The sequence below is a fragment of the Oncorhynchus mykiss genome, chromosome 1 (assembly GCF_013265735.2).
Source record: "Oncorhynchus mykiss isolate Arlee chromosome 1, USDA_OmykA_1.1, whole genome shotgun sequence".
Taxonomy (NCBI): domain Eukaryota; kingdom Metazoa; phylum Chordata; class Actinopteri; order Salmoniformes; family Salmonidae; genus Oncorhynchus; species Oncorhynchus mykiss.
In genome coordinates this window covers 86,337,459-86,362,936 of record NC_048565.1, presented here as the reverse complement: position 1 = coordinate 86,362,936, position 25,478 = coordinate 86,337,459, and the positions used below count along the sequence as shown (strand labels likewise).

Here is a 25,478-nt window from a genome sequence, read left to right as displayed (position 1 = left end):
TCTCAAATGAACATTTACCTCTCCAATTAGTTTTATTTAATTGTCACTATTTTTTCAGGATATCGGCCATGTGAACCCATTTTACAGCTGATAATGGCATGCAGCACCAATGCAGTCACAGGCCTACAGCAGTGGTTCCCAACTCCAGTCTTCCAGTTCCTCCAACTCCAGTCCTCCAGTTCCTCCAACTCCAGTCCTCCAGTTCCCCACAACAGCCCAACTCCAGTCCTCCAGTTCCCCACAACAGCCCAACTCCAGTCCTCCAGTTCCCCACAACAGCCCAACTCCAGTCCTCCAGTTCCCCACAACAGCCCCACTCCAGTCCTCCAGTTCCCCACAACAGCCCAACTCCAGTCCTCCAGTTCCCCACAACAGCCCAACTCCAGTCCTCCAGTTCCCCACAACAGCCCAACTCCAGTCCTCCAGTTCCCCACAACAGCCCAACTCCAGTCCTCCAGTTCCCCACAACAGCCCCACTCCAGTCCTCCAGTTCCCCACAACAGCCCAACTCCAGTCCTCCAGTTCCCCACAACAGCCCAACTCCAGTCCTCCAGTTCCCCACAACAGCCCAACTCCAGTCCTCCAGTTCCCCACAACAGCCCAACTCCAGTCCTCCAGTTCCCCACAACAGCCCAACTCCAGTCCTCCAGTTCCCCACAACAGCCCCACTCCAGTCCTCCAGTTCCCCACAACAGCCCAACTCCAGTCCTCCAGTTCCCCACAACAGCCCAACTCCTGTCCTCCAGTCCCCCACAACAGCCCAACTCCAGTCCTCCAGTTCCCCACAACAGCCCAACTCCAGTCCTCCAGTTCCCCACAACAGCCCAACTCCAGTTCCCCACAACAGCCCAACTCCAGTCCTTCAGTTCCCCACAACAGCCCAACTCCAGTCCTCCAGTTCCCCACAACAGCCCAACTCCAGTCCTCCAGTTCCCCACAACAGCCCAACTCCAGTCCTCCAGTTCCCCCAACTCCAACCCTCCAGTTCACCCAACAGCCGAACTCCAGTCCTCCAGTTCCCCCAACTCCAGTCCTCCAGTTCCCCACAACAGCCCAACTCCAGTCCTCCAGTTCCCCCAACTCCGACCCTCCAGTTCACCCAACAGCCGAACTCCAGTCTTCCAGTTCCCCCAACTCCAACCCTCCATTTCCCCCAACAGCCCAACTCCAGTCCTTCAGTTCCCCCAACTCCAACCCTCCAGTTCCCCCAACAGCCCAACTCCAGTTATCCAGTTCCCCCAACTCCAACCCTCCAGTTCCCCCAACAGCCCAACTCCAGTCCTCCAGTTTCCACAACAGCACACATTGTTGTAGACCCAGACAAACAAACCTGATTCAACTCAGAGGGCCTGATGATTAGTTGACAAGTTGAATCAGGTGTTTGTCCAGAGTTACAATAAAACTGTACTGTTGGGAGGGGGTCCTCGAGGACTGGAGTTGGGAACCACTGGCCAATAGCATGATGGCATTAGTCTTATGGGCATTTGCAATGCAGCCCTTGACATTATGCTGCTGAAGCTTAACTCACACACTGTTGACATACTATTCAGCTGTAGACTATGTATATGAAGCTAATCATTATACTAGATTTTGTGCATGCTTTGTGCTGACATTACATTTTTGGATGTAAATCTAACCCTCGTAATCTAGGTGGTGAAATGTCTGAAAGCAGGAGATTAGATCCTTAGCTTAAAACGTACACACAACTATACTGAGCAAAAACATAAAAGCAACATGTTTCATGAAATAAAAGATCCCAGAAATGTTCCATACGCACAAAAAGCTAATCGCTCTCAAATGTTGTGCACAAATTTGTTCACGTCCCATTAGTGAGCATTTCTCCTTTGCCAAGATAATCCATCCACCTGACAGATGTGGCATATCAAGAAGCTGATGAAACAGCACGATCATGACACAGGTGCACCTTGTGCTGGGGACAATAAAAGGTCACTCAAATGTGCAGTTTTGTCACACATCACAATGCCACAGATGTCTAAAGTTCTGCAGGAATGTCCACCAGAGCTGTTGCCAGAGAATTTAAAGTTAATTTCAAACTGGCCTCACAACCGTAGACCACGCGTAACCACGCCAACCCAGAACCTCCACATCCTGCTTCTTCACCTGTGTCTGAGACCAGCCACCCGCTGATGAAATTGAGGGGTATTTCTGTCTGTAATAAAGGTCTTTAGTGGGGGAAAAATCATTCCGATTGGCTGGGCCTGGATTCCCAGTGGGTGGGCCCAGGCCCACCCATGGCTGTGCCTCTGCCCAGTGATGTGAAATCCATAGATTAGGGCCTAATGAATGTATTTAAATTGACTGATTTCCTTATATGAACTGTAACTCAGTAAAATCATAGACATTTTTAGCACGTTGCGTTTATATTTTTGTTCAATATATTTCATTCTATTTTTTATTTGTATTATTATTTTTTAACTCTGCATACATTGTTGGAAAGGGCTCATAAACTAGCATATCACAATAGTGTACACCAGCGCATGTGACAAAATGTGATTAGATTTTAATCAGAATGATCCACCATCTCCCCCTAGTGGTCAATACTGGTCAGTACACGGATGATGATCTGAGCCCATAGTGCACTATAGAGGCTTGCAGTTGACGTACAATGCTTAGAAGACTACAGCATTAATTATTCTGACAACAGCCAAGTGTCTACATGATAACAGTTCCTAAAACTAGTTGATTTATCACCATGGTCATTTTCTGTAGAGTATTTGGCAGAGGAGGGCTACATTGAAGAATCTCAAATAGAAAATATATTTTGATTTGTGTAACACTTTTCTGGTTACTACATGATTCCATGTGTTATTTCATAGTTTTGATGTCTTCAAAAAAATCACCATGGGCCCCACATTATGAAAAAATAAATACATTGCTTCTCCTCTTCCTATCCTCTCTCTCTATTCCTCCTTCTCTCTCTCTCTCTCTCTCTCTCTCTCTCTCTATCGCTCTCTCTCTCTCTCTTTCTCTCTCTCTCTCACACTCTCCCCCCCTCTATCTCTCTCTCTCTCTCTCGCTCTCTCTCTCTCTCTCTCTCTCTCTCTCTCTCTCTCTCTCTCTCTCTCTCTCTCTCTCTCTCTCTCTCTCTCTCTCTCTCTCTCTCTTTCTTTCTCTCTCTCTCTCTTTCTCTCTCCCCCCTCTATCTCTCTCTCTCTCTCTCTCACTCCCCCCCCCCTCTCTCTCTCTCTCTCTCTCTCTCTCTCAATTCAATTCAATTCAATTCAATTTGCTTTATTGGCATAACGTAACAATGTACATATTGCCAAAGCTTATTTTGGATGTTTACAATATAAAAAATAAAAATGAGAATCAAAATTGTCAACGGGACAACAGTAACAACAATAACCAAGTGTCAAAAAAACCATACATTCAACAATAACAATAAGCATACAGTAGAGTACATGTGCAGGTTGATTGGTCTGTCAACTTATGGCAGGCAGCAATGTAGTGTGCTGCCAACCCACAGCTCTCTGCGTCCTCCCCCAACAGGACGGGCAGTCTATCCTCATCAGAGAGGTCTTTGAAACCTTGAATAAGGGTTTTAAATTTGGGGAAATGACACTCTCTAATTGTTTATATTTTTTATATTTTGTCAGGAACCATGGTCAAATATTTAGCCACAGTGTACCCTCTCTCTCTCCCTCTCTCTCTCCCTCTCCCTCTCCCTCTCCCTCTCCCTCTCCCTCTCCATCTCTCTCTCCCTCCCCAAGGTGTGAGTTCAATGGAGACCGTGCTGGCGTATCTCATCTCCCAGCTGATTATCATCAGTGTCCAGATAATTCTACTACTGATCTTAATGCTGCTTGTCTTTAAGGTAACACACACACACACACACACACACACACACACACACACAGGTCTCTGTATTGTGACAATAGAAAGAGCCAGACCCTTATGTAACAGACACTATATCATTGAATAACATGACATGCTCTTTCACCTTCCTCTCTCTTGTTACCATCCCTCCTTTTCTGTCTTTCTCACTTTTTACTGTCTCCTCCAATCCCTGTCCTCTCTCTCTCCGTCCTTCTCCCCCTCCTCCAACTCTCGCTTTCCTTCCCCTCTCTCTTCCTCTTTCTCCCCCTCCTCCGCCTCCCTCCTTCCCTCCAGATCCCTAATGAGGGGAACCTGGTGTTGGTTATAGCTCTGATCGTGCTGCAGGGTATAACAGGCACTTCCTTTGGTCTGGTCATCTCATCCGCCATCGATGACGAACAGAACGCCACCCAAGCTGCCCTTGGTATCTTCTACCCCAACCTCATCGTCAGTGGTACGTCCCACATACTGTCTTCTACCCCAATCTCATCGTCAGTGGTACGTCACACACACTGTCTTCTACCCCAATCTCATCGTCAGTGGTACGTCACACACACTGTCTTCTACCCCAACCTCATCGTCAGTGGTACGTCACACACACTGTCTTTTACCTCGACCTCATCGTCAGTGGTACGTCCCACACTCACACACGGACGCACATACACACGCTAGCACACAGAGACACACACACACACACACTGTCTTTTACCTCAACCTCATCGTCAGTGGTACGTCACACACTCACACACGCTAGCACACAGAGACACACACACACACTGTCTTTTACCTCAATAGTCAGTAGTACGTTTTAGGGGGTTTGATTTCCATAACTGTGCCAAACTACAATAGTGTCTTCCATGTTCTCTCAATATCAAATCAAATCAATTTATAAAGCCCTTCGTACATCAGCTGATATCTCAAAGTGCTGTACAGAAACCCAGCCTGAAACCTCAAACAGCAAGCAATGCAGGTGTTGAAGCACGTTGACTAGGAAAAACTCCCTAGAAAGGCCAAAACCTAGGAAGAAACCTAGAGAGGAAGCAGGCTATGAGGGGTGGCCAGTCCTCTTTTGGCTGTGCCGGGTGGAGATTATAACAGAACATGGCCAAGATGTTCAAATGTTCATAAATGACCAGCATGGTCCAATAATAATAATCACAGGCAGAACAGTTGAACCTGGAGCAGCAGCACTGCCAGGTGGACTGGGGACAGCAAGGAGTCATCATGTCAGGTAGTCTTGAGGCAATTCAATACAGTTGAATTAAATCCTATTCAGTTCAGTTTAATTACTCTTTCTGAAAATAACACTTTCTTGGAAGAAAATCCATGTTGCCAAAGCAGATCAGTTTAGGACCTGTCTCTGTCTTCTGAGCCTCACAAAGAAGAACAGCACGCACACACACACATCTCACTCTCTCTTTCTCTAAGACAGTCTCTTTCCTCCTCTCTCTACAGGTATAATCTGGCCTGTGGAGTGCATCCCCTATCCACTACGTTACATCAGTCTGGCCCTGCCCCAGACCTACGCTTCTGAAGCCCTACGATGCATCATGTACAGAGGTAACACAGACACACACACACACACACAGACACACACACACAAATATAAATACTGTACATAAACTCAGCAACAACAAAAAAAAGTTCTCACTGTCAACTGCGTTTATTTTCAGCAAATTTAACATGTTTAAATATGTGTATGAACATAACAAGATTCAACAACTGAGACATAAACTGAACAAGTTCCACAGACATGTGACTAACATAAATGGAATAATGTGTCCCTGAACAAAGGTCAAAATCAAAAGTAACAGTCAGTATCTGCTGTGGCCACCAGCTGCATTAAGTACTGCAGTGCATCTCCTCCTCGTAGACTGCACCAGATTTGCCAGTTCTTGCTGTGAGATGTTACCCCACTCTTCCACCAATGCACCTGCAAGTTCCCAGACATTTCTGGGGGGAATGGCCCTAGCCCTCACCCTCCGATCCAACAGGTCCCAGATGTGCTCAATGGGATTTAGATCCGGGCTCTTCGATGGCCATGGCAGAACACTGACATTCCGGTCTTGCAGGAAATCACACAGAACGAGCAGTATGGCTGGTGGCATTGTCTTGCTGGAGGGTCATGTCAGGATGAGCCTGCAAGAAGGGTACCACAGGAGGGAGGAGGATGTCTTCCCTGTAACGCACAGCGTTGAGATTGCCTGCAACGACAACAAGCTCAGTCCGATGAGGCTGTGACACACCGTCCCAGACCATGACGGATCCTCCACCTCCAAATCGATCCCACTCCAGAGTACAGGCCTCGGTGTAACGCTCATTCCTTCGATGATAAACGCGAATCCAACCATCACCCCTGGTGAGACAAAACCTTGATTCGTCAGTGAAGAACACTTTTTGCCAGTCCTGTCTGGTCCAGCGACAGTGGGTTTGTTCCCATAGGAGAGGTGAGGACCTGCCTTACAACAGGCCTACAAGCCCTCAGTCCAGCCTCTCTCAGCCTATTGTGGACAGTCTGAGCACTGATGGAGGGATTGTGTGTTCCTGGTGTAACTCGGGCAGTTGTTGTTGCCATCCTGTACCTCTCCCGCAGGTGTGATGTTCGGATGTACCGATCCTGTGCAGGTGTTGTTACATGTGGTTTGCCACTGCGAGGACGATCAGCGGTCCATCCTGTCTCCCTGTAGCGCTGTCTTAGGCGTCTCACAGTACTGACATTGCAATGTTTTGCCCTCGCCACATCTGCAGTCTTCATGCCTCCTTGCAGCATGCCCAAGGCACATTCACACAGATGAGCAGGGACCCTGGGCATCTCTCTTTGGTGTTTTTCAGAGTCAGCAGAAAGGCCTCTTTAGTGTCCTAAGTTTTGTGACCTTAATTGCCTACCGTCTGCAAGCTGTTAGTGTCTTAACGACCGACGAGCATGGGAAACAGTGTTCAAACCCTTGTTTACAATGAAGATCTGTGAAGTTATTTGTATTTAGTTTACACACACACACACACACACACACACACACACACACACACACACACACACACACGCACAACATAGTCCCGAGCTCACAGTGGAGGAAAGATATCCTGCTCTCTCTCAGTCTGTCTGTCTGTCTGTCTCATCTTCATATCACAGTACAAACACACACACAAACTCTCTCTCCCACACACACACACACAGAGAGAAAGACACCATCTTACCTTGTCTCTCCCTCAGGCTGGGGTCTCTCCAGGATGATAGTGTGGCGAGGCTTTGTTGTCACCCTGGGCTGGAACACTTTCTTCGTCATCCTGGCCATCGTCATCCTCAAGCTGAGGATGTGAGACACCTGCCCAGGGAAAATGTGTGCTTATGTAGTGTATGTGAGTGCGTGAGGGTTTTGTGTGGGAGTGTCAATATGGTGTGTGTATATATAGTCTAGTGAGTGTGTATATATAGTCTAGTGAGTGTGTATATGGTGTGTGTATATATAGTCTAGTGAGTGTGTATATGGTGTGTGTATATATAGTCTAGTGAGTGTGTGTAGGGTCAGTGCAGATAGGGTAGCTTTCCCCCTCAGTCACGTTAGTTTGGCTACTCAACCTATCTATTTGTCACTCACAAACCAATCAAAATGCCTGAAATGTGCGTCTGGACACTGCACCCACCCACTCAGGTGTTACGAGTGTAATCACCGTCAGGAGAGTGATCATCGTCTGAGGACTGTTATGGACAATAACATGAATGGGTGTGATACGTTTACAGCAGGATTCTACTGTCCTGCCGCTATAAGTCTGTAATGTTAGTGTGTTTTCCCGACACTGCTTTGCATATTGTTGATAGTTAATTGCCATTATTGCATTGGTTGCACAGGTGTTTTATGGAGGAGATTTGTTGTACTGGTAACACAAGGCGGGAATTGTTAAAAGTTAAGAAGGGTATTTTTTGTCAAAGCAGCTGTTAAGGGTCAGAGTTATGCGTAGCCTCATTAGACGGACTTTCAAACGCACAACTAGGTTGCCTGGCAACTCAAACTGAATCATTCCGCTGCTCGATGTTCGCTACATACTTCATTGCGCAGAAGGAACCAACGTCCGTGGGCATGGCGTAGCTTTTGGCCAGAGAAAGGATTTTGGCCCATATATGTCATGTCTTTCTAGAATGCCCTTTTAAGAAATATTCATTGGGAAAATGTTTGGTCTCTTTCTCAGAAGTTTATTTTAACTAATAATATTAAAGAAGTTTAATATAAATTAATCCACAAGTGCTGCCCTACTAAACATGATCTTGAAGTTTTAAAAAATACATTGATGTTTCTTGTACCTTCTGTAATGACCAACATTACCTTCTGTAATGACAAACATTACCTTCTGTAATGACCAACATTACCTTCTGTGATGATCAACATTACCTTCTGTGATGATCAACATTACCTTCTGTAATGACCTACCTTCTGTAATGACAAACATTACCTTCTGTAATGACAAACATTACCTTCTGTAATGACCAACATTACCTTCTGTGATGATCAACATTACCTTCTGTAATGACCAACATTACCTTCTGTAATGACCTACCTTCTGTAATGACTAACATTACCTTCTGTAATGACAAACATTACCTTCTGTAATGACCAACATTACCTTCTGTAATGACAAACATTACCTTCTGTAATGACCAACATTACCTTCTGTGATGATCAACATTACCTTCTGTAATGACCTACCTTCTGTAATGACAAACATTACCTTCTGTAATGACAAACATTACCTTCTGTAATGACCAACATTACCTTCTGTGATGATCAACATTACCTTCTGTAATGACCAACATTACCTTCTGTAATGACCTACCTTCTGTAATGACTAACATTACCTTCTGTAATGACCAACATTACCTTCTGTAATGACCAACATTACCTTCTGTGATGACCAACATTACCTTCTGTGATGACCAACATTACCTCCTGTAATGACCAACAGGAGACTGCTTCACATTTAGTTTGGTATTGCTCTTATACCAGGAAGCTGTGGCAAGATATCTGGAGATTGTTTTCGATCATAAACATTTTCCCTTCTACTTGAAAATGTGATATTTGGTTTTAAAAGTATAGCAAATTAGTTCTTCTTAAATCAACCTCATTGGTATTTTATCTCAATTCCATATTCATAAATGTAAATTACAAAAACCTCTTTACTATTTTTGGAATGAAATTGAACAATAAATAAAGAACATTTCTTCTTCTGATAACAAAACCAACCAAAAGGTTGAATGTAGTAATAAGGTGTTGACATAATGTATGGGCTGCATTACCCTGAATGTTTGTTATGTTTAGATACTCTGTTGTGTACTCTGTTTGTTATGTTTGGATACTCTGTTGTGTACTCTGTTTGTTTTTCTATATGTGGTATTTTTTTAACAATAAAATTAAAAAGACAACTAGGCATATCAGACTACAAATAAGCAGTTTGTTGTCCTGGCAACTGGGAAGAAGTGGACTAATATAAGAAGCATGGAGAATAACAGTAATGTTATTAGTAATGTTATGTGGTTTAGTGTAGGTTGGAGCCTGAAATGTGGACTGGAGCCTGGATTTGGACCTATTTAAAATATTGTTCATTGAGATACGTTAAATACACACAGGAGGAAGCTAAACACTTACACAACCAAAAGTATGTGGACATATGCTCATCGAACATCTCATTCCACCCAATAGTTACAGGGAAGATGAATGAGCCAATTGGAAGCTGGTGATGATTAGGTGTCCATGATGGTATGAGGGCCAGATGGGGAATTTAGCCAGGACACCAGGGTTAACACCCCTACTCTTACAATAAATGCCATTGAATCTTTATTGACCAATTTGTTAGACCAGAGGAAAGAGCGCCTCCTACTGGCCCTCCGACACCACTTCCAGCAGCATCTGGTCTCCCATCCAGGGACTGACCCTGCTTCAGAGGCAAACAGCAGTGGGATACAGGGTGGCATGCTGCTGGCCTCTGCTGCACAACAGTGAGTAAACAAACAGCAGTAGGATACAGGGTGACATGCTGCTGGCCTCTGCTGCACAACAGTGAGTAAACAAACAGCAGTGGGCTACAGGGTGACATGCTGCTGGCCTCATGTGACTGGGGACGACCGGTAAGCTCCATAATGAAACAGTGTGACAGTTGAAGTGAACAACTTGATCTTCTTCCTCTCCTAATGTATTGCACAAGTGGACTGCATTCAAATGTTTTCAAATAAACTTCAAATAAATAGTTACGATGGTATTAAAAAAAAACAACATCCCGTGGCTTTTTCCAGATACCCCGGTATACGGTACACCCGAGCCTACTTTTTCCAGATACCCCGGTATACGGTACACTGCCCGAGCCTACTTTTTCCAGATACCCCGGTATACGGTACACCGCCCGAGCCTACTTTTTCCAGATACCCCGGTATACGGTACACTGCCCGAGCCTACTTTTTCCAGATACCCCGGTATACGGTACACCGCCCGAGCCTACTTTTTCCAGATACCCCGGTATACGGTACACCGCCCGAGCCTACTTTTTCCAGATACCCCGGTATACGGTACACTGCCCGAGCCTACTTTTTCCAGATACCCCGGTATACGGTACACCACCCCGAGCCTACTTTTTCCAGATACCCCGGTATACGGTACACCGCCGAGCCTACTATTTTCAGATACCCCGGTATACGGTACACCCCCCGAGCCTACTTTTTCCAGATACCCCGGTATACGGTACACCGCCCGAGCCTACTTTTTCCAGATACCCCGGTATACGGTACACCCGAGCCTACTTTTTCCAGATACCCCGGTATACGGTACACTGCCCGAGCCTACTTTTTCCAGATACCCCGGTATACGGTACACCCCCCGAGCCTACTTTTTCCAGATACCCCGGTATACGGTACACTGCCCGAGCCTACTTTTTCCAGATACCCCGGTATACGGTACACCCCCCGAGCCTACTTTTTCCAGATACCCCGGTATACGGTACACTGCCCGAGCCTACTTTTTCCAGATACCCCGGTATACGGTACACCCCCCGAGCCTACCCATTCCAGATACCCCGGTATACGGTACACCGCCCGAGCCTACTTTTTCCAGATACCCCGGTATACGGTACACCCGAGCCTACTTTTTCCAGATACCCCGGTATACGGTACACCGCCCGAGCCTACTTTTTCCAGATACCCCGGTATACGGTACACCGCCCGAGCCTAATTTTCCAGATACCCCGGTATACGGTACACCGCCCGAGCCTAATTTTCCAGATACCCCGGTATACGGTACACCGCCCGAGCCTAATTTTCCAGATACCCCGGTATACGGTACACCGCCCGAGCCTACTTGGCACCTGAAAGTGCACCTCAATAGGCTAAAGAGGATCCTCTTTCCATTGGCTCGGTGCAGCAAGCTCTTCCCTTGGTTGCCTTGCCTACGTGAACACCGTGACAGATGCGGGTCAGTCGGCGCTGTACATGGCTGCTCAGAATGGACACCTGGATGTGGTCCAACTCCTCCTTGAAACAGACGCTGGCTGACCCCCAACAAGCCAGCTGACGGCATCTCTATGTCCTGTCCTCTATACTCAGGTAACACACACACAACAGAAGGACTTCGTCAACCTTCTTATAAGTTTTACACCAAATGTTATTGGATGGTCTGTGTAGCTGTAGACGCTGGACACACAGAGATGGTTGAGTTGCTAGTTCGGGAAGGGGGAGAGGTCAACGGAACATACACACTCTACACTGTGGCTCCAAGAGATCCTGCCTTCATCGGGCTGCTCTTAAGGTAAACAGACATACACACACACACAACACACCACACACATACAGAACAGATATGGTTCTACATTCTGACCTGTTGTGAATCAGAGATGCAGTATATCCTCAAACACAGGGACATACCCAGACCAGAGCTGCCGAGCGGGAGCTTCTCCAGACCAGAGCAGCCGAGCAGGAGCCTCTCCAGACCAGAGCAGCCAAGCGGGAGCCTCTCCAGACCAGAGCAGCCAAGCGGGAGCCTCTCCAGACCAGAGCAGCCGAGCGGGAGCCTCTCCAGACCAGAGCAGCCGAATGGGAGCATTCTCACTGGAGAGGAGTTATGTGGACTGTTGTGTGAGGGCCTCAGTCAGTCGTTCTACACCTCCTACTGGCTCCCCCTGCTACTGCAGGCAGGACTGGAGCCCTCCCTACAGCTGCATCCAGCATCTAACATGGAAAAAACACATTTACTTGCTTATGGTATCCATCATGCCTGTTTCCTTTACTTGTGAGACTTTTGTTGGCAATGGAGGCCACTCCTGGATTTACAGCTGTAGACAGGCCCTGTGAAGGCTTGGTTAGAGGGGCAGTAGCCCTGTGAAGGCTTTGTTGGAGGGCATAAGGGTAGCCACGTGAAGGCTAATTGGAAGGGCAGCTGTAGCCCTGTGATGGCTAGGCTGGAGGTGCAGGGGTAGCCCTGTGAAGGCTAGGTTGGAGGGGCAGGGGTAGCCCTGTGAAGGCTAGGCTGGAGGTGCAGGGGTAGCCCTGTGAAGGCTAGGTCGGAGGGGCAGGGGTAGCCCTGTGAAGGCTATGTCGGAGGGGCAGGGGTAGCCCTGTGAAGGTTAGGTCGGAGGGGCAGGGGTAGCCCTGTGAAGGCTAGGTCGGAGGGGCAGGGGTAACCCTGTGAAGGCTAGGTCGGAGGGGCAGGGGTAGCCCTGTGAACATTACATTTTTGTCATTCAGCAGATGCTATTTAGAGTGACATATTTTAATTTCAAAGTGTGTGTGTGTGTGTGTGTGTCCTCTCTCTCTCTATCTCTATCTAGAGTTTGTGGCCTCTCTCATCTCTGCCGGCCGTGCGGGTCAGGGAAGAGTTGGGTTCAGTGGTTCTGATGCAGACAGATGTGGTGCAGCAGCTTCCTCTTCCCTCCCGACTGAAGACACACCTCTGGTTGAGAGACATCCACCACCCTCACATGAAGTCCCCGTCACACAGAGGGGCGGTTTAGACAGGCATGACCAAAAACGATATAGTTGATGCACACGTTTATTTTTTTGTTACTCCAATTGGAAAAAGTTGTCTCATCTGAAGTTTTCGGACACATAATCTTAATTAATTTGGCCTAAGGCACTTTTCTGTTGATATTATGTACATTAATTGGCTCTGTTTTGTGTGGTCAGATGTTACTGAACATGTTTATACATTTTTGTATGATTGCCTGTATTGTTTGCATTTGATGCTTGCTAATAAAAAAAAGTATTGGTCTGTTTTCAGACACCTTTCCTATAGTTCCCTTTCCTTCACCGCCAGTAGATGGAGATAGTAGCCTATTGATTTTAGTGAGGCCATCTGCTGGGGAGCTGAGGCTGGATGCATCTCCCGCCAACCGACGACCATGGCCTCTGAGGCAGCAGCCACGGATGATGCTGCGACGACAGGAGGACCGCCCGAATGCACCGAGATGGAGGAGCAGGTATGCAACGTTTGTAAGCCGGCAAAGCTGGATACATGGGGGCATTATTGAGTGAGGTATTTTATGGAAGATCTGACAATGCAATACGGCTAACGCTGAAATGTATATGCTGAAATAACTCCATAGACAATTAGCATTTCAGAAAAAAGCACCATAGGCCCAGTAATAGAGACATCCTTAGGATGTGGGAAAAGATAGTGATGGAATAAAAGGAGACGCGTGTTTGAATTCCGTTCCTGTGGGCATAAAAATTGAATTTCTGGTGCAGAGTGGAAGTGCACTGCGGCGTTTATAAAAGAAGCATTGATTTGAAATGACATGAAAACCTAGCAGCTGTCTATACCGGCATGTAGCCAACCGATGTATAAAAATAGCCAGGCACCAACACGCATCACAGGTCATGCATGCATGACGCTTTCGCTGCCGAATTCATGGTCAATTGTAGGATAAATGCGCTAGTTGGGCGAACCGACAGAGTCCGACATGCTCCGTTTTGGACGTGCTGTGAAGCGGAAGTTGGCAGGCTCTCTGTAAGGTAGTTTTTGTCTACAAGATGATTGGAGAACGAAAGCTTGTTCTATATTCTGTATCGGATTGTGATGATAGCAGACGGGCTAAATTAGCTTTGGATAAATGCACTGCTGATTCACGAAAGAGCGAACCGGCACCAGTTGGAATGTTATTGCGCCTATAAATGAATTAGCTGTTACAGTTACAACAGAATATATGGCTGCTCCGTTTATTACGATGGAGTCCCGCTGCCATATATAGGCTACCTAAACGGAAGAAAATCATAGGAAGGTGTCGTGGTAGGAGTGTCGCGGTTTGTTTTTGTAGTTTATAATTTGTCTCGCTAATTCTCTGTTAATGTAATTTAGTAGTAGAATAACAGGTACATGTATTCCAGAGAGAGACTTCTCCCTTCTCGAAACCCAACCTGCTCTACCACGTTGCAATATAACCTACCTACACCGTTGGCTAGGCAGACACACACAGACTACAGTGCAGGTGGCTACATTGTTGCTCTTCATCCCCAGTAGCCTACTAAACGTCTCCTGGAGGAGAAGGACTATTTCAGGTGAGTCCCTGTCACAATGTTGGACAAGCCCTCTTTCAAAGATTAGGTAGGTTAAACGTATAGTACAGTATCGGTGGGTATCTGATATAATAACGACAAATCGGTGTGACACTCGTCGTTAGCATCAAATGTAGCCTACCTGGCTTCCAATTTATTTTCTTAATTTAAAGTAATCTGGTGAAAACAGTAGTTTACTTCAACATCTTGTTGGATGGCTCAAATTATACTTTTTTAAACCTTTTTCTTATTTTTATGGAGCTTTAAACTTGAACTGGAGTCTTTAATCTGTTAATATCAAGTATTTCAGATCATTTGCGGTCTGCAATTTGATGAATAAAAACGTTGAACTTCAAGCAGAAAGAATAGAACCATGGACAAATTCCCTTACAGTGAATAAATACGTCTGTCTGTGTAGATGGGCTTTATAATGTCTCACTTATCAATATCCTATATTACAACGTTGTTACAGCACAACGATGTCCTGGCTATTACTATCATAACAATAGTACCGGTCTGTACATATGCTGCCATGTGGAATTGTGTCAAAGAAGGTGACCTTGATCAAATGAGTCAGATTACGGAGTGGTTTCCCTCTAATCTCGTCACGGTGGAATGAAAGATGCTGGATTATGTGAGGGAGAACGGGGAAGCCAACACAGAGAAAGGGAGACAAACAAGGGAAGCCAACATAGAGAAAGGGAGACAAACAGGGGAAGCCAACACAGAGAAAGGGAGAATGAAACAGGGAAAGCCAACACAGAGAAAGGGAGACAAACAGGGGAAGCCAACACAGAGAAAGGGAGAATGAAACAGGGGAAGCCAGGGAAAGGAGGCAGGGATTAAAGATGATTTTGAACCAGTGTGCGTCCCAAATGGTACCCTATCCCCTATATAGACCACTATATCCCTATGGGCCTTGGTGAAAAGTAGTGCACTACGTAGGGAATAGGGTGCCAGTCTGGGTTGCTCTACGACCTAGATTCAATGCAGGCCAAGTTACAGGCACGCCACCACCAGACCTGGGTTCATATTCTGTTTTGAACTCTCTCAAATACTTTGATCGTTTGCTTTAGCCTGCCTGGAGTGCCAGATGGGCAGGGTTTACAGTTGTGGGACTATTCTATTGGTCTCATTAAACCAGGCAAGATCAATCAAGCACAGAGAAAGCATTTGAAATGATTTTCAAATAATATTTCAACAGAGGTCTGCTACACGACACAGACACAGATTCACAGCAGCTAGTTGCTGAGGAGATGTCATTTAGTTCACTTTCTGTGGTCCGTAATGAGCAAGTCCTTAGTTGGTCTGCATCCCAAATGACAACCAATGTTCCATATAGTGCACTACTTTTGACCAGGGTCCTATATGGGCTCTGGCCAAAGATAGTGCACTACGTCTGGAATATGGTGGTGCCCTTTGTAACGCAGCCTGGTGTGTTTTCCCTGTATGTGCTACTGCGTCTGTTTCTGCAATGAGACCCTTAATGCCATAGGTGGTAGTACCCTTGCCCCGTAACCACAGTCGCCGGTTCACGTCCTGCCCCGGCTGTTCTCCCTCAATTGTTGGGCTGCAACATTCGGGTAACTTTCCCCAAATTCCCAGGTTTTCCTGAAACCCTGGTTGGAGGATTCCTGGATTTCCTGCCTATTCCTTCCTGATTCCATGAATCTTCTAACTGTGGTTTCTGGAAAACCTGGGAATTTTGGGAAAGAAACCCTAATCACAACACTGGGCCATAATGCTGTGAAGGGGGGTGATTGATTTTTTTACTTGTTTTTCTTCTTCCAGTTGGCGGAGGGAAGGATGAAGGCAGACGAGGAAGCTCCTCCCCCCTCCCCGGGGCTGGGGGGTTCGGCGATCCGGTGTCGGGAAGTGTGTCGGTCGTACGGTGAACTCAAAGTCCTGAGTAATCTCAACTTGACCGTGCCACAGGGACAGATGTGAGTAAACCATATTGACACTACAACCTTACCCAGTCCTAACCCTAACCGTACACCATGACACTGACCTCAGTAGTGCGTACTGCCCTGTGGGGTATTCAATCAGAAAAGGTTGTCCTGAGTGTCCAGGATAAGTCAAAACACCACTTCACCCTGCAGTAAGACAGAGCATGTTAATATCGCTAATAAGTAATGGACTGTTATTAATATGTAATGTTCTTACATGTTATTAATATGGAATGTTCTTACATGTTATTAATATGTAATGTTCTTACATGTTATTAATATGTAATGTTCTTACATGTTATTAATATGTAATGTTCTTACATGTTATTAATATGGAATGTTCTTACATGTTATTAATATGGAATGTTCTTACATGTTATTAATATGGAATGCTCTTACATGTTATTAATATGGAATGCTCTTACATGTTATTAACATGGAATGTTCTTACATGTTATTAATATGGAATGTTCTTACATGTTATTAATATGTATTGGTCTTACTTGTTATTAATATGTAATGGTAGGGTGAAGGAGGAGTAGGGTGACAGGGTGGTAAACACCCAGAGAAGGAGGAGTAGGGTGACAGGATGGACTGTAGAAAATAATATAAGAAATAGATTAAGAAAACCCAGTAAAATAAATATCTACAGTATTTAATGAAGAGCCTCTTGTTGATGTTGAAACTATCTTTCTCTTTCCTCTCTTTCTGTAACGGTTTTCTTGAGGTGAAGGAGAGGCGGACCAAAACGCAGCGTGGTGGTTATTCATGGTTCTTTAATATAGACACTATACATGAATAAACTAACAAACCAAGAAATGTGAAAAAAACAAAACAGCCCTATCTGGTGCAAACACAGAGACAGGAACAATCACCCACAAACACACAGTGAAACCCAGGCTACCTAAGTATGATTCTCAATCAGAGACAACTAATGACACCTGCCTCTGATTGAGAACCATACTAGGCCGAAACATAGAAATCCCCAAATCATAGAAAAACAAACATAGACCGCCCACCCAACTCACGCCCTGACCATACTAAATAAATACAAAACAAAGGAAATAAAGGTCAGAACGTGACACTTTCTCTCGCTCTCTTACTCTTTCTGTCTCTGTCTGTTTTTTGTTTCTCTTTCTCTCTTCCTTTTCTTTCTCTCTGTCGTCCCCCCCCTCTCACACACACATACACACACACACACACACACACACACACACACACACACACACACACACACACACACACACACACACACACACACACACACACACACACACACACACACACACACACAGCCAACTGCTTAATCTGCGTTATTCTGTGAGTTGAGTGGACTTCAAAAGGACAAGAATTTGAGCTGATGAGTTAAAGTTTGTTTAGTGAACTCTGCTCGAAGTGAGCTGCATTTCAACAAGCTTGTTTAGTAAAAATGACTAATTCATGTTTGCTCAAAACCCACACACATCATTACAATTTTTCCCACCATGCTCTTGCAGGTTGATTTTCAGAATTGTTTGTTTCAATACCTGTTTTTTTAATGTAGCATACACATTTGTTGGTTGATTAGTCTTATGCTACACAAACATAAATAACATAATAGATGTTTCTAAACTAATCCAATCTGTTTGTAGTTGCACCTGTTAATGAGATGGCTGTTCCAGGTAAGATTATTTAGGTAGTCTCAATAATCTTCCCTACCCCTGCAGTCATCCTCAATGCAGGTAGCGCATTAATTAAAAGTTCCAGTTGTTGAATATCCTTACTCTGGCTGGATTCCAATAGGAATTACACTTTTCAAGCCAGCATAATATTACTTACAGGCTTGATGTGGCGTGTAAAACAGGAGTTTCAATCAACAGTTTTAGGGTGGAACTTAGCCCTCAATGGAAGGCCTTAGAGGGGTGATTCCCCTCTAATCAGGGACTGGTTTAGACCTGGGACACCAGGTGGGTGATTCCCCTCTAATCAGGGACTGATTTAGACCTGGGACAACAGGTGGGTGATTCCCCTCTAATCAGGGACTGGTTTAGACCTGGGACACCAGGTGGGTGATTCCAGGTCCTTGCAATTAATGACCAGGGAGAACAGAATACCAGCAGGCTCCCGGACCTCGTAGGGTCAGAGTTGAATACACCTGATCTAAACCTTACATAAAGTAGACAGTGTAATTGGGTTCTTGCATATATAAATTACGTTTAACATGGATTCCCACGTGAATCATGCATCAATGTCATTGGAAGTTTTATGTGAGTTATGCTTAAGAGTCAGACCATACTGAGTTATACAGATTACATACTGTACTATCATACTGTCATATCATACTATACTGTCATACTATACTGTCATACTATCATATCATATGATACTATCATACTATACTATAATATCATACTATACTATCATACTGTACTATCATATCATACTATACTATCATACTATACTATCATACTGTACTATCATATCATACTATACTATCATACTGTACTATCATATCATATGATACTATCATACTATACTATAATATCATACTATACTATCATACTGTACTATCATATCATACTATACTATCATACTGTACTATCATACTGTACTATCATATCATACTATCATATCATACTATACTATCATACTGTACTATCGTATCATACTGTACTATCATATCATACTATGATATACTATCATACTATACTATCATATCAAACTACACTATCATACTATACTATCGTATCATACTATCATACTGTAGTAATATGTATGATTTAGTTCAAATGTTCTTCCTGTTATCTTACAGCTACGGCCTGCTGGGTCCGAGTGGGTGTGGGAAGACCACACTGTTGAAATGCATTGTGGGAACACTGAAGATCTCCCGAGGGCACATCAGCGTGTTGGGGAAGCCGCCCGCATTTCCTGGTCACCAGGTCCCTGGGAGGATGGTGGGGTACATGCCACAGGTAAATAGATTTATGGATGATGCAATCTCTATCGCACTCCACACTGCACTTTCCCACCTGGACACCTATGTGAGAATGCTGTTCATAGACTACAGCTCAGTGTTCAACACCATAGAGCCCTCCAAGCTCATCACTAAGCTCAGGACCCTGGGACTGAACACCTCACTCTGCAACTGGATCCTGGACTTCCTGACGGGCTGCCCCCAGGTGGTGAGGGTAGGTAACAACACATTGATCCTTCACACTGATCCTCAACACGGGGGCCCCTCAGGGGTGCGTGCTTAGTCCCCTCCTGTACTTCCAGTTCACCCACAACTGCGTGTCCGCGCACGACTCCAACACCATCATTAAGTTTGCTGACAACACAACGGTGGTTGGCCTGATCACCGACGATGACGTCAACAAGACAAATGAACTGATAATGGACTACAGGAAACGGAGTGCCGAGCACGCCCCCATCATCGAGAGCTTCAATTTCCTTGGTGTCCACGTCACTAAGTAATTATTATGGTCCACACACACCAACACAGTCATGAAGAAGGCACGACAACTCCTCTCTCCCCTCAGGAGGCTAATAATATTTAGCATGGGCCCTCAGATCCTCAAAAAGTTCTACAGCTGCACCATTGAGACCATCTTGACTTGTTGCATCACTGCTTGGTATCCGACCTCAAGGCACTACAGAGGGTAGTGCATACGGTCCCAGTACTTCACCGGGGCAGAGCTCCCTGCCATCCAGGACCTCTATACCAGGCGTTGTCAGAAGAAGACCCTAAATATTGTAAAAGACTCCAGCTACCCATGCCATAGACTGTTCTCTCTGCTACCACAAGGCAAGCGGTGCCGATGCACCAAGTCTAGAACCAACAGGACCCTGAACAGCTGCTACCCCAAAGCCATAAGACTGCTAGTTAGTTAAATAGTTTACCAATTGCTACCCGGACAATCTGCATTGACCCTTTTTTCACTAACTATTTTGACTCATCACGTACGCTGCTGCTACTGTTTATTATCTATCCTGTTGCCTAGTCCCTTTACCCATACCTATATGGAAGTGTATTGACATATGACTATAAATACCATGACAACATGATATGTCAACATAACATACTGTAGCAAAACACACCTTTTTTAATTTGTCTCGTAATTTAGTTCTGGTCTATCTTCATTTAAAATTTGTATAGAAAACATTTAGTGTTTTTATCTCTCTCAACTTTGTAATAAATGTGCTGTATAAATAAAGTTTGATTTGATATCAACACAACACATACCAAAACACAACACACCAAAACACAACACACCAAAACACAACACACCAAAACACAACACACCAAACACAACACACCAAAACACAACACACCAAAACACAACACACCAAAACACAACACACCAAAACACAACACGCCAAAACACAACACACCAAAACACAACACGCCAAAACACAACACGCCAAAACACAACACACCAAAACACAACACACCAAAACACAACACGCCAAAACACAACACACCAAAACACAACACACCAAAACACAACACACCAAAACACAACACGCCAAAACACAACACACCAAAACACAACACACCAAAACACAACACGCCAAAACACAACACACCAAAACACAACACGCCAAAACACAACACGCCAAAACACAACACGCCAAAACACAACACGCCAAAACACAACACACCAAAACACAACACACCAAAACACAACACACCAAAACACAACACACCAAACACAACACACCAAAACATAACACATACCATGACAAAACACATACCATGACATAACATTGTGTTTCTCCTTTAGGACCTGGCGTTGTACAATGAGTTTACCATCAGTGACACTCTGACGTTCTTCGGAAGGATCCACGGCCTGTCATCTACGGACACCCAGGCACGCATGGACTTCCTGGTGGACTTCCTGGACCTACCTCAGAAGAGCAAACTAGTCCGAAATCTCAGGTAACACAACCGTGTCAACACAGTGGTGTCAAACATACGAGCCCATTAAATATGGCCCACGGATGGGTTGGATGTATATCATTGTTCATTTATTTGTTTTAATTAGGGGGGAAAACAATCTACACATTAAAATAACACAAACCAAATGTAAACTATGTATAAATGATAATGTACCTACATCTATAGTCTCTTCACTCTGTCCAGCTGGATAACAGTCACTAGTAGTGCACTAGTATATCCCATTTTGATCTGGGGACAAAGTAGGCTACAGCCAAGGCTCAGATGGCTAGAAATAGAAGGAAACAGTTTCCTCCCGAGTGAGTTTCTGTTTGTGTGTCACGGCTTCTGTAAAAATGCTGCGTTTTTGCAACAGACATCTGTCAAGATGTCAATGCCAAAAGAAGGCTCCCTCACTGACTGTACAGAACCAACAGCTCTCAGTCCCAGTATCCTGACTGTACAGAACCAACAGCTCTCTGTCCCAGTATCCTGACTGTACAGAACCAACAGCTCTCTGTCCCAGTATTCTGACTGTACAGAACCAACAGCTCTCTGTCCCAGTATTCTGACTGTACAGAACCAACAGCTCTCTGTCCCAGTATCCTGACTGTACAGAACCAACAGCTCTCTGTCCCAGTATTCTGACTGTACAGAACCAACAGCTCTCAGTCCCAATATTCTGACTGCACAGAAGCAAGGCCTCAAGATAAATGTGTCTTAACTAACTCACCAATTATGTCATAGCAGTGTAATTGGCCTTTGAACCTGTGAAAGCACTGGTGTGGCCCCCAGCTCTCAGCATCTCCCCTACCTCACAAGGACCCAGTACTGCCTTGTAGTACAATAAACATCCCTCTTGTACCTCACAAGGACCCAGTACTGCCTTGTAGTATAATAAACATCCCCCTTATACCTCACAAGGACTCAGTGCTGCCCTGTAGTACAATAAACATCCCCCTTATACCTCACAAGGACCCAGTGCTGCCCTGTAGTACAATAAACATCCCCCTTATACCTCACAAGGACCCAGTACTGCCCTGTAGTACAATAAACATCCCCCTTGTACCTCACAAGGACCCAGTACTGCCCTGTAGTACAATAAACATACCTCTTGTACCTCACAAGGACCCAGTACTGCCCTGTAGTACAATACACATCCCTCTTATACCTCACAAGGACCCAGTACTTCCCTGTAGTACAAGAAACATCCCCCCTTGTACCTCACAAGGACCCAGTACTTCCCTGTAGTACAATAAACATCCACCTTATACCTCACAAGGACCCAGTGCTGCCCTGTAGTACAATAAACATCCCTCTTGTACCTCACAAGGACCCAGTGCTGCCCTGTAGTACAATAAACATCCCTATTGTACCTCACAAGGACCCAGTGCTGCCCTGTAGTACAATAAACACAAGGTTAATGTTGCAGGGTTTCTCTGCTGCCTTACCAGCCATGCTAACACACCTACTACACTGAGAAACCAGTGAGTGGGACCCATGTCAAACAAATGCAGCTGGATGGAGCAGATATTTCAGGTGTTTTATGTAACATTGTGTGTGTGTGTGTGTGTGTGTGTGTGTGTGTGTGTGTGTGTGTGTGTGTGTGTTTACAGCGGAGGGCAGAAACGGAGGGTGTCTCTAGGAGCGGCCTTACTTCAGAACCCCCAGTTATTGATTCTGGATGAACCCACAGTCGGGGTGGACCCTGTGCTGAGAGCCAAGTATGTACTGAACACACACACGCGCACATGCACACACACACAAACACACAAAACCTTCTACAACAATTCACCTGCTTCACATTTCCCCCTTTTACATCCAATATAATGAATGTCATATACAGTCTGAAGATAACAGAGTAGTTTATGAACGACACTCTGTCTCCAACAGTCTGAAGATAACAGAGTAGTTTATGAACGACACTCTGTCTCCAACAGTCTGAAGATAACAGAGTAGTTTGTGAACGACACTCTGTCTCCAACAGTCTGAAGATAACAGAGTAGTTTATGAACAACACTCTGTCTCCAACAGTCTGTAGATAACAGAGTAGTTTAGGAACAACACTCTGTCTCCAACAGTCTGAACCTGTCAAACACACTCTCTGCCCCTCATTACAGAAACCATTTTGTCTCTCATTCAGAATGACTGTATACATCCTGTTGGAAGTATCTGGGTGTATAATCTGATTGTGTAATGGTACCAGTGCTCTGTTACAAAGCCCGGCCAAATCAGTCCAGTCAGGGTAATCCCAGGCAGGTCATAAGGCTAAGGTTGTGTCCCAAATGGCACCCTATTCCCTTTATAGTGCACTACCAGGGCTCATAGAGCTCTGGTAAGTAGTGCCCTTTATAGAGAATAGGGTGCCATTTGGGACCATAGGATGTTGCCCTTAAACTGAGTTGTGTCATGTGTCCCTGTAGGATCTGGCAGCATCTAGTAGAGATTGTGAAAACTGGAAAAGTATCAGTCGTCATCACCACTCACTACATAGAGGAGGCCAGGCAAGCCAACGTGGTAAGATACAGTCTATATACATGGTAACTACCTACTGATAGACACTACATAGAGGAGGCCAGGCAAGCCAATGTGGTAAGATACAGTCTATATACATGATAACTACCTACTGATAGACACTACATAGAGGAGGCCAGGCAAGCCAACGTGGTAAGATACAGTCTATATACATGGTAACTACCTACTGATAGACACTACATAGAGGAGGCCAGGCAAGCCAACGTGGTAAGATACAGTCTATATACATGATAACTACCTACTGATAGACACTACATAGAGGAGGCCAGGCAAGCCAATGTGGTAAGACACTCACTCTGTCACACACAGTCCTTTTGTCAAATGCTCCTCTGTGAACACTGTGCCTTGTTGATCTGTTGTCATAAGAGGAAATGGGAAACAGACAGAGCTTAACTGACCGTCCCTCCAAATACTTTATGAGCAGGCAATTATGAGGTCCCCTCTGCTGAGAAACAATGGGTCCTTTGGTAGTTCCTGTAGTTCTTCTGTGTTTTACCGTTTTAGAAAGGGGGGAGAGGTGCACCATTCCAGTTATATACACTATTCCAGTTTTATTCCAGTTATATACACTATTCCAGTTGTATACACTATTCCAGTTATATACACTATTCCAGTTTTATTCCAGTTATATACACTATTCCAGTTGTATACACTATTCCAGTTATATACACTATTCCCGTTGTATACTCTATTCCAGTTGTATACCCTATTCCAGTTATATACACTATTCCAGTTGTATACACTATTACAGTTATATACACTATTCCAGTTGTATACCCTATTCCAGTTATATACACTATTCCAGTTGTATACACTATTCCAGTTATATACACTATTACAGTTATATACACTATTCCAGTTGTATACACTATTCCAGTTGTATACCCTATTCCAGTTATATACACTATTCCAGTTGTATACACTATTCCAGTTATATACACTATTACAGTTATATACACTATTCCAGTTGTATACCCTATTCCAGTTATATACACTATTCCAGTTGTATACCCTATTCCAGTTATATACACTATTCCAGTTATATACACTATTCCAGTTATATACACTATTCCAGTTTTATTCCAGTTATATACACTATTCCAGTTGTATACACTATTCCAGTTATATACACTATTCCCGTTGTATACTCTATTCCAGTTGTATACCCTATTCCAGTTATATACACTATTCCAGTTGTATACACTATTACAGTTATATACACTATTCCAGTTGTATACCCTATTCCAGTTGTATACACTATTCCAGTTATATACACTATTACAGTTATATACACTATTCCAGTTGTATACCCTATTCCAGTTATATACACTATTCCAGTTGTATACACTATTCCAGTTATATACACTATTACAGTTATATACACTATTCCAGTTGTATACCCTATTCCAGTTATATACACTATTCCAGTTGTATACCCTATTCCAGTTATATACACTATTCCAGTTATATACACTATTCCAGTTGTATACACTATTCCAGTTATACACACTATTCCAGTTGTATACACTATTCCAGTTGTATGGCCCTCACCATGTTCTCCATCAGACTAGTAGTGTTCATTCCCTATCCTGACTGGTTCAAAGTCTAATGCCTAGGAGCTACTGCTCTGTAATCTACAGATTAGGTTCCTGAAAAACCTTTTTCCTGGTTTTCCTCAGAGATGATGTTTGTTTCTGAGCAGCCTTTTTCCTCAGTGAGG

The 25,478-nt window shown here is 44.5% G+C and overlaps 2 protein-coding genes across 2 annotated transcripts in view; both read left to right on the top strand.

Moving 5' to 3' along the window:
• LOC110532855 (ABC transporter G family member 23) overlaps positions 1 to 9,257 on the top strand; it is a 48,485-nt gene extending 39,228 nt beyond the window's left edge. The window contains exons 17-20 of the mRNA XM_036987786.1: positions 3,732 to 3,835; positions 4,132 to 4,291; positions 5,293 to 5,397; positions 7,049 to 9,257. Of these exons, the coding sequence (XP_036843681.1) occupies positions 3,732 to 3,835; positions 4,132 to 4,291; positions 5,293 to 5,397; positions 7,049 to 7,155 (476 nt within the window). The 3' untranslated portion in view covers positions 7,156 to 9,257. The remainder of the gene's footprint in view (positions 1 to 3,731; positions 3,836 to 4,131; positions 4,292 to 5,292; positions 5,398 to 7,048) is intronic.
• A 3,909-nt stretch (positions 9,258 to 13,166) lies between these two features.
• Positions 13,167 to 25,478, top strand: part of LOC110531245 (ABC transporter G family member 23) — a 50,731-nt gene continuing 38,419 nt past the window's right edge. Inside the window, exons 1-6 of the mRNA XM_036987797.1 lie at positions 13,167 to 13,284; positions 16,151 to 16,302; positions 19,100 to 19,259; positions 21,072 to 21,226; positions 22,840 to 22,947; positions 23,647 to 23,740. Coding sequence (XP_036843692.1) covers positions 13,207 to 13,284; positions 16,151 to 16,302; positions 19,100 to 19,259; positions 21,072 to 21,226; positions 22,840 to 22,947; positions 23,647 to 23,740 — 747 coding nt within the window. The 5' untranslated portion in view covers positions 13,167 to 13,206. The remainder of the gene's footprint in view (positions 13,285 to 16,150; positions 16,303 to 19,099; positions 19,260 to 21,071; positions 21,227 to 22,839; positions 22,948 to 23,646; positions 23,741 to 25,478) is intronic.